At 35.2% G+C, this 9854-nt stretch overlaps 1 protein-coding gene and 1 long non-coding RNA gene across 2 annotated transcripts; both read right to left on the bottom strand.

Annotated features, from left to right (window-relative positions):
* Positions 1 to 3428: 3428 nt before the first annotated feature.
* Positions 3429 to 5541, bottom strand: LOC127985453 (uncharacterized). The gene is made up of 4 exons (XM_052587456.1): positions 5175 to 5541; positions 4961 to 5027; positions 4645 to 4810; positions 3429 to 4163 (listed from the first exon to the last, which is right to left on the bottom strand). The coding sequence occupies exons 1-4, from the start codon at positions 5538 to 5540 to the stop codon at positions 4049 to 4051; spliced, it is 714 nt and encodes a 237-aa protein (XP_052443416.1). The 5' UTR covers position 5541; the 3' UTR covers positions 3429 to 4048.
* A 150-nt stretch (positions 5542 to 5691) lies between these two features.
* LOC127985454 (uncharacterized) lies at positions 5692 to 9175 on the bottom strand. The gene is made up of 5 exons (XR_008160664.1): positions 8642 to 9175; positions 8182 to 8225; positions 7457 to 7493; positions 6834 to 7035; positions 5692 to 5784 (listed from the first exon to the last, which is right to left on the bottom strand). It is a non-coding gene; the product is annotated as an uncharacterized LOC127985454 (long non-coding RNA).
* Positions 9176 to 9854: the final 679 nt, after the last annotated feature.

A 9854-nucleotide genomic window follows, 5' to 3' on the forward strand; every position in this document is an offset into this window, starting at 1 on the left:
ACTGTCTTCACTGTGTACTGTGGCTTGAATTCAGAGTTTGGGGGTCGTCTCACAAACTGCCTGTGGCCCTTGGACCCAAAAAGAACAATTTTACTCTCATCAGTCCACAAAATGTTCCTCCATTTCTCTTTAGGCCAGTTGATGTGTTCTTTGGCAAATTGTAACCTCTTCTGCACATGCCTTTTTTTTAACAGAGGGACTTTGCGGGGGATTCTTGAAAATAGATTAGCTTCACACAGACGTCTTCTAACTGTCACAGTACTTACAGGTAACTCCAGACTGTCTTTGATCATCCTGGAGGTGATCATTGGCTGAGCCTTTGCCATTCTGGTTATTCTTCTATCCATTTTGATGGTTGTCTTCCGTTTTCTTCCACGTCTCTCTGGTTTTGCTCTCCATTTTAAGTCATTGGAGATCATTTTAGCTGAACAGCCTATCATTTTTTGCACCTCTTTATAGGTTTTCCCCTCTCTAATCAACTTTTTAATCAAAGTACGCTGTTCTTCTGAACAATGTCTTGAACGACCCATTTTCCTCAGCTTTCAAATGCATGTTCAACAAGTGTTGGCTTCATCCTTAAATAGGGGCCACCTGATTCACACCTGTTTCTTCACAAAATTGATGACCTCAGTGATTGAATGCCACACTGCTATTTTTTTGAACGCACCCCTTTCAACTAATTCAACTAATTGCCCAATTGCACAGCCTTAAGAGCGTGCATATCATGAATGCTGGGTCTCATTTGTTTTCTGAGAATCTACTGAACCTACTGGTAACTTGTTTGCCACGTAGCAATAAAAAAAATATACGAAAAACCTTGATTATTCTGGTTAGTCACATTGTGCTGCTATTATTTTGAACAATACTGTATGTGTTTGTGTATTAATGTGTACATATATAAATACACACACCGACATGTTTTTATTCAAAATATATGCAACCCTGGAATATAAAACCAGTCATAAGTAGCACAGGTATATTTGTAGCAATAGCCAACAATACATTGTATGGATCAGAATTATAGATTTTTCTTTTATGCCAAAAATCATTAGGATAGTAAGATCAAAAAATAAGATAATTTTGTAAATTTCCTATGGTAAATATATCAAAACTTATTTTTTTGTAATATACATTTCTTGCAACTTCATTTGGACAACATTAAAAGCGATTTTCTCAATATTTCTTTTTTTTGTTTTTCACCCTCATATTCCAGATTGTCATTGTATCTCAGCCAAATATTGTAATATCCTAACAAACCATACATCAATGAAAAGCTTATTTATTATTTTTATGTATAAATAGCTTCCAGATTATATAAATCTAATTTTCAGAAATGTGACCCTTACCACTGGTTTTGTGGTCCAGGGTCACATATGTAATAAACGTATATCTATGTGTGTACGTATACTGTATATACACACGTAAATAAACACAGCAAACACACATATTATGTAAACAGTCTAAACACCCATTATTTGTGTATTTTCTATTCAGTATTTTCTCTATAGTTTATAGTTATAGTCTACAGTGCTTCGGGGCTTTCGGAGCTGTAAAGCGTTTGGGTTTCAGACACTGGGGCTGTAATAAGTTCAAACTGTTCTTTCCTTCAATCAATGTATTTTCCCTCTCACACACAATGTCTACACCTCCACACACACACTAGTATAAATAAGAGCACACTTACAGTCTCGTATAACGCTGACTCAGAGCACTTTTTGAGCAGATAGATTTGATAAAGCACAAGAACTACAGAGTTCCTCTAATATACTTGTACATATGCAGAGAGATAGATAAAGAGAGAGAGAGACGGCTGGCTGGGGATGTGTGGAGGAGCCACTACCACACAGAACAACAAAGACAAAATGTGCAAGAGGAAAATAAAGAAATCAATAAAGCTTTCATAGCAGATAGGCTATTCAAATGAAACTCGACGGTGAAGGAATTAAGGAGCAATCTCAACCCTCCCACTTTACAGTAAAGCAAGAAACAGCAGCGCTAGGAATCCACCTCGCACCACTTAAGAGCCGACACTGAAAAACAATTTGGGATGAAGCATATCTGCAGCAGAGACCTGGCGCAACACACATCAAAAAAAGAAATATCTCACAGAGGGGACCGTTAGCGCTGCGTCCTCCATCCCCGGTAATTTCATCATGCTGAGAGAGAAATATTCAAAGCCTTTCCAATCAGTCTGCAGCTACAACGACAGAAGACAGAACTGCGCAAAGCAATTTTACTTGAACAAACTCTGATCAAGAGAAAGCTGAGGGTTGTGGGTGAATCTTGAATTACTTGGGAATAGACAGAGGTATCATTCTGGGGTCAGAGGTTGAGGTGAAAGGTCATAGGTCATGATAGTCGTGAACCAAACCAGCTAGCACTGTGATAAATCACATTATGCAAAGATAGAGATGTGTGCTAAAGACTAGACAAACTTTGGAGATGGCCAAATGTTCTAATGTTTCTTTGAAAGAAGTTTCTTTTGCTCACCAAAGCTGAATTTATTATATTATTATTAATTATTATTATTCATTATATTAAAATTTGCAATAAAAAATTAAACGAAAAACAGCAATTATACACACACACACACACATACATATGACACAGAAATCATACATATGCTGGTTTGCTGCTCAATACACATTTCTTATTATTATTATCAATGTTAAAAGAGTTTTGCTGGTTTATAATTCTTTAAAAACCTACTCGAGTCTATATAAATATTTATTAAATTTATTGGAAATATAATATTTTTGTAACTAACTAACCAAATGTTAAAAAAAAAATGTTAAAAATAAAGGTAAGTTAAAAAACTTTATTAAAATGAACAGGGACTTGTGACAAAAATTATGAACAAAATGCCCCACAAATTCAAGATAATGGGGCAGAAAATGCACCTGCATAATTAAACAAAATATATTTACAGCTATCGTGATTAAAATAAAATGTAAAATGAATGGATGGGTTAGTTCACTCCAAAATGAAAATCATGTCATTAATGACTCACCCTCATGTCATTCCAAACCCGTAAGACTTTTGTTCATCTTCAGAACACAATTTAAGATATTTTTGATGAAATCAGAGAGCTTTCTGACCCTCCATAGACAGTAATGCAACTGAAATGTTCCCAGGTCCAGAAACGTAGTAAATACATCGGTAAAACAATCCATGTGACATCAGTGGCTCAACTTCCGGTTTGCAATGCTATGAGAATACTTTTTTTTTTTTTTTTTTTTTTTTTTGTTAGCTCAAAGGAAACAAAAATAACAATTCACATTCTTCTCCACTGAGTTACGTCTATTGCCATTTTAGAAAGTATTACAATGCAAATGCACACTTTCTCCTAAGTGTAAACAATGCTTATTATGTTCTTGGGTTGCACTGCAAAAATTTTCGTTGTAAATTTACAATAAATAATTGGATAAATTTTGCATGACTTTCACAGTAAGGATTACAGCAATATACTGTGAAATATAGTCACAGCAATTTACTGTAATTTTATATCTGTGATATTACAATGCATTGTTGTAAAAGCACAACCTTATACTGTAACTTCACAGCTTCAATGACACAGCAATTACTGTGATATTACAGTACATTACTGGGGAATTACAATCTTTTGCTGTACATCATTACAATAAGGCCCTGTACTTTTACAGTGTGTAGTGTGAAAATAATGTACAAATTGACAATACTTCACTGTGAATTTACAATGTATACTGTGGAAGTCATGCTAAAATTGTCCAATAACTTACTGTAAAAGTAATGCAGATGAAGCTTCCATTTACTGTGAATTTACAATCATTGTACAATTAACCCCCTCCCCCCAACAAACAACTCTGAGGTAAAGTCAACGTTAGCCCAATGGCATATTTATTAAGAAAAAAATATTTTTCATTTGTTTAGCAGATGCCAAGTACTTCAAGAGTCACATGCAGCAGCATTGTAGTGCAAAGTTGTCTGGAAAAATTACAAAAAGAACAAGGCTACTCAAAACTGAGCCTGACAACTACCGCTGCAAAAAAAAAAAAAAAAAAAAAAAAAACTATGATGCCCACTCAAAGTCAATAAGTTTCCTCAAAAGGGTGCTCACATGAGGGTTCATTGTTGTCCGCTTCTTGGTCTTTGAGCCTCTTTCAGGATTGATGCCCAGGAAGCACCTGTTAATAAGCAAAGATAGTTTCAGTTTTAAATAGACTTACAGTATGTATTGCAGACAGCATTTATCAAGGTGTGCTTTTTGCTGTGCTTTTTCCCCACATAGAACCCTAATAGATTTATAATTAAAAACCTGTTAGATCTTACTCTCACCATAATTTTTTTTTTTTTTGTGCCATTTTTAGCCAAGGTGCCTCAGGTTAGGTTAGCGTTAGGCAAAGTGGTAGATTTTTTACTATGAGAGGTAGCAAAACTAAATAAATAGCTGTGATTGGACCGGCAGGTATTTGTCAGCATAACATGTGTAGAAACCCAGATTGATCTGCAGAGCGAAATTGAATGAGTTCGCGAGATCAGGATGGTCTCACCAGGCTAGCCTCATGTACCTCGTTTGTCAGCATTTTTGACCTCAAGACAATCATTGAGTTGTAAGCCTGTACTATAATGTGAATTACAAGATTAAATGTGATCTTTATAAAATACCTTTGAATGAACTCCAGTGTCGAAGATCCAGCGGTAGGATACTCAAGGTTGAATACGTAATAGCTGCTGAAGAAAGCAGCTACTCCATGTAAAAATAAAGGGTGTGGGCCCATCACGACATGTCCTTCGATGGATATAAGCCATCCAGAGGGCTTCATCATGTCACCTGAAATGAACAGATACAACTTAAGATCTGCTTAAGATACAAAGGGCTATACAAATGTAATTATTATTATTTATTGTGGTCATTTAGATTTCTAGAATGAAAACAAAATAATGAGTTAGAAATATCGGTACTAGATCAAAGTAACATTACCTTGAATGATCAAGCAGGGGGTTCCGGGGAGTTCTGCAGTATTGACGCCCACAGCAGTGGCACATGGCTGTAACATAGTTAACACACAATAGCATAGATTTAGGATAAAGGATAAATATTGTTCATTGGTCAGAGGTAGTAAATCATGCAAGGTAAATCTTGATAATGTAATCACTCATTTTGCATTTTAAATATTTGAATAAAAAAATCTTACATGAACTTCAAGCATCAAACTCTCTTTCGGCTCTTTGAAGTACAACATTAGGAGCAGCAGGATGCAGGCAGCCTTGTCAGAGTCTGGATCATAGCAGGCCAGAACATCACGGATCTTTGGGTTGTCCAGTGTTGCACAGTAATCCAGGATGGTCTGTCCTCTTCGACTAATTTCCTCCTGTAGTTTCTGAAGGACATCAACGTCCATCAGGAGGTTAAAGTGCGAGAATAGGCATTTCTGAGAGAAGAGAAATGGCCATTCCTGTTTGATCTCTGACATCACTGCAGCTGGCACTTTGTTAAGGTATTTCCGCAGGATGATGCATGTCTTTTCCATCATTGGTTCTGCTCTCTCTGCCCAACTCATTCCTTCCCCTGTGTACACAGACATACAAAAATGTATTGTTAGTACCCAAGTAACAATTTGGTCTTGTAGCCGCCCAACACACACAGTGTTCAGATCTTGACAAATTACTAAATTCCAAACAAAATAACCCAAAAAGAGAGTAGATGGCATGCCTGAGTAGATGTTCAGCAGATCCCTCTTTATATTCTCCAATGTTGCCTCGGTCTCCCCCTCTTGCAAATCTGCTGGGCCCCACCTGACATACCTAGGAGTGGGCATCACAGAGTAACAATACTATTGGGGATGGTTATAACTCAGAAGTTGGAGCAAGTCATCTCATGACTGAATGGTCAGCAGTTTGATTCCCTGTTGTGACTGTTTAAATAGACTCATCCCACAGAAGTTATGTTACAGTGTAATAGTGTTGTAAACACAGGTGTATTTTATCAAACTAATTAAAGGGATATTCTACCATTTGGGGAATTAAGCTCATTTTCCACCTAACCTCATTTTTCCATCAAACAATTGATTTTTACCTTTCTCCTGTTCATCCAGCAGTTCCCTTAGTCTGGCGATACCATGTATAGCTCCAGCCTATAGCATGGATCATTGGATAGGATTAGACCATTAGCATCTCGCCTGCAAATTGACTAAGATTTCCGGAATTTGTCCTATTTAAAATTTGTCTCTTGCTGCGTGATATCACTGCGCCCATGGTAAGTTAGCAACGTTCCTTGATTATTACACCAGAATGAGAGTATAGTTCCATGTCAGATCAGCCTAGAAAATCACCACATTTCATTTTCCCTTACTTTTATTGCATGTTCTAACTTGGGAAGAAACTACTTTTAAATAGGAAAAATTCTTGAAATCGTAGTCACTTTGAGGGCGAGATGCTAATGGTCTAATCCAATCCGATGATCTATGCTAGGCTGGAGCTATATGTGGTATCGCCAAACTCAGGGAATGACTGGATGAACAGGAGAAAGGTAAAAATCAATTGTTTTACTCAAGGGGAGGTGGAATATCCCTTTAAGGTCAATGTATTTAGTGTATCACAACCATGCATGCCAGAGAGCCACTATGCACAATATCAGCGCCCTGGCTCAGATAAATCCTAAATGGAACAAGTCCATAATCACAGGTAATTACATCGCAACATGATTGCTGTGAAAAGGGCCCATGTCAAAGTGTCAATAAACTAGTCAAGAGAAAAGTATGTTTTGTCCTGTTTCAGTGTTATTCATGGTCATTTACAATGCAAAATATTGACAGACTTTACATGTATATTGCCACATACATATTGCCACATACCCGTATTGGTCAACAGGACCTCTTGCCTCTGGCCTCTCCTGCCATTCCAGTGCGCGGTCTTCTTTCTCTGCAGCATTGAGCAAGAGCTTTATTCCTATTTTTTTTCTCCACTCTAATTTTTACATGTTGCAGAAGAGAGTGACATCCGTCTCCAGCAGTATCACCGTGCTTGCCAGTGTCACCAAATGATTTTGGATGGCTCCTGAAAATGTGGGTGGGATAATTAGAAAACATGTCACCATTGTGGCACTTATGACAGAAGCGTACAGCAAATGTAAGGATTACTTAAAGGAAAGAACTAAGAAAAGGAAAGAAAAGGAAATAAAAGGAGAAATTACACAAATGCAACCAACAATAAGAATTTCAGTTTGAATGCAGAATATGATAATTTATTATTGTAATTTAATTCTAGCCGGATGTCAAAAATGAAAGGTGTATTTATAAATAGTGTTTTAATAGTGTAAATAGTTTTTTTTTTTTTTTTTCTGTATTACTTTGAGATTGCTAACTCAATGTAAATTGCATTTACAACTTTTACAATTATTATTCATTCATATCAGGACAAGTGGGAACCCTAGTGTTAAAACCCTCCCGTTGTCCAACACATCGTGAGAATAACTTACTCCAGTTAGCTCAGTCATGTTGTAACTAGGATACCTGCTGAAAAAATAAATAAAAAAATAAATTCATGGATCGTTTGAATCAATAAGTTATTAAAGTTAAACAAGCCCTGCTAATCTACGATAACCTTGACTAATAACAGAAATGTGCACACATTAATAGTAAAGTTTGTCCCATTACTGGTTTTATAAACTTTACAAATACCAAATTTGTCTTAACGGTGATATTGACATGCAAAATTATAGCGAAACATTACTATTATTACTCATTACTAACATTACTACTATTAGCAAATGCTGTGAGAGAATAAAAAAAAAAAAAGCCGGGCACTTGCTAACAAAATGTGAACGGATGTAACTATATCCGCTGGAAAAAAAATCATGGACCGTTTGAATCACTAAGTCATTAAAGTTAAACAGCTAACGGTTAGCCCTGCAAATCTATGATAACCTTGACTAATTACAGAAATGTGCACATATAGCAATGTTTGTCCCATCAATGGTTTTATAAACTAGTATAAAATAGTGACATGAAAAATTATAGCCTAACTCTAACTAACATTAAGTTACTTCTATTAGCAAATGCTGTGAGAGAACTTTCAACAATTCCCGACACTTGCTAACAAAATGTGAACTGTGTCATGCAATAAAAGTTTATTTGAAAGTATATATTATAATTATATTAAAATAACATGGGTGTAAGTGCTGCAAACATGCATGCTGCTCACCTTCTCCATTCAGCCCGGAATAGAAGAGGGACACGACGACAGCGCTTTCAATTCAAAACAGATCGGTTATGTCATGTGACTTCCCATGGCACATTTCAATACAATATTTCACTGTAATAATACTGTTTACTGCTGTGAAATACTTATTTTTTACACTGTGTTGCTGTGATATTACAGACCTTATTGTGATATAACAGTAAGTTTTAGATAGCAAGATTTTACTGTAAAATAAGAGTTAAATGCTGTAAAATCCAAGGATACTGTAGTTTTTACAGGTATTCATTGGGATATTACAGGGAAACTTAATTACAACAAGTTACTGTAAAATAATACTGTTAATTATTGTGAAATGCTGGTAATTTTTAACAGTGTGGGTACTCTTCAAAATGGCTGAAATGTTGAAATCATTTGTGTTGTCTATACAAGTGTTTACCATTATAAACACATGGCAGCGCTTTACCTATAAATCCATTCTGAATGTGATTTTTTCACTTGGCTCCTCAGGAAGCTGTATGTCAGATGGACCAGAGTCAAAGAGGAACACTCATCCGTTTGAGAAGGATTGATGTGTCCAATTTCCAGTCGGTCGACGATCATCATCGGTCCTGGATCAGAAGTCTGTCACCCCGGTACCGACAGCACTGTCACACTCCAGAAAGCCCTAGACAACAAATCCTCCCAACTCATACTCTGTCTCTGACTGTGCAGTGTGCCGTATGATGATGGATGGAACTTTAGCACAGGAACAAACTCCAGAAGCACCTCAGAGCAGCTTTCAGCGTAGTTTAACCTCATACGGCTGCACTCACAGACTGCACAGAACCATTAAGAAATCACACTGAAATCACATTGGCTTATGTTTTGCAACTTCCGGGTGGAAGCACACACAGGGTTTTGTCTGTAAACAAAGTCATATTTAAATATTTAAACACAATATACACAATAACAATCATAAGAATAAATTCTTTTTTTAATAGAAATACTTAAATATTTGTTATCCTATATTTTCATTGCAAATTCAGCAATAACAGTAAGCAATTAAATAACCATTCAAATATATGACATTTTAATTTATAATATAAAAGACAAACATTAAATAAGTGTATATATATATATATATATATATATATATATATATATATATATATATATATATATATATATATATATATATATATATATATATATATATATATATATATATATATAGCACTTTTAATTTTTTTTATATTAGAATACATTCATATTTCATTAACATATATATATATGTGTGTGTGTGTGTGTGTGTGTGTGTGTGTGTGTGTGTGTGTTATCATAACATTAGATCTATGAATTACATTTTTATTTATAATATGAATAAAATATATAAGCCTTACAATAAAATAATTTGATATATTTTAATATACATTATTTTTTGGTGAATTAAATAATAAAGGATAATAAATAAAAGATAAATTAGATATACAAATTTGAATTTTATTCTGAGCATCACTAAATTCATCTATAAATGCACTGCTATTTATTTCAGATAAATGGCACCTAAAAACAAAGCAAACTTTGTATGGTCACTTTACATGTCAGCAGATGGTCTTTTAGGATGTTTTTTGGCCAGCTTAGGCTGCAGTTTTTACTAGACTTGATAATGAAATACTTGGCTTTTGAGTTTGAAACTA

The sequence above is a fragment of the Carassius gibelio genome, chromosome B21 (genome assembly GCF_023724105.1).
Source record: "Carassius gibelio isolate Cgi1373 ecotype wild population from Czech Republic chromosome B21, carGib1.2-hapl.c, whole genome shotgun sequence".
Lineage (NCBI taxonomy): Eukaryota > Metazoa > Chordata > Actinopteri > Cypriniformes > Cyprinidae > Carassius > Carassius gibelio.

Excerpts from the sequence above, each read along its gene's own strand:
- LOC127985453 (XM_052587456.1), bottom strand. The coding sequence starts at position 5,540 with ATGAGTTGGGCAGAGAGAGCAGAACCAATGATGGAAAAGACATGCATC. Across the intron at positions 4,811-4,960 it reads CCCCTGCTTGATCATTCAAG|GTGACATGATGAAGCCCTCT; the intron begins GTAATGTTACTT and ends TGTTCATTTCAG. Across the intron at positions 4,164-4,644 it reads ACACTGGAGTTCATTCAAAG|GTGCTTCCTGGGCATCAATC; the intron begins GTATTTTATAAA and ends GCTTATTAACAG.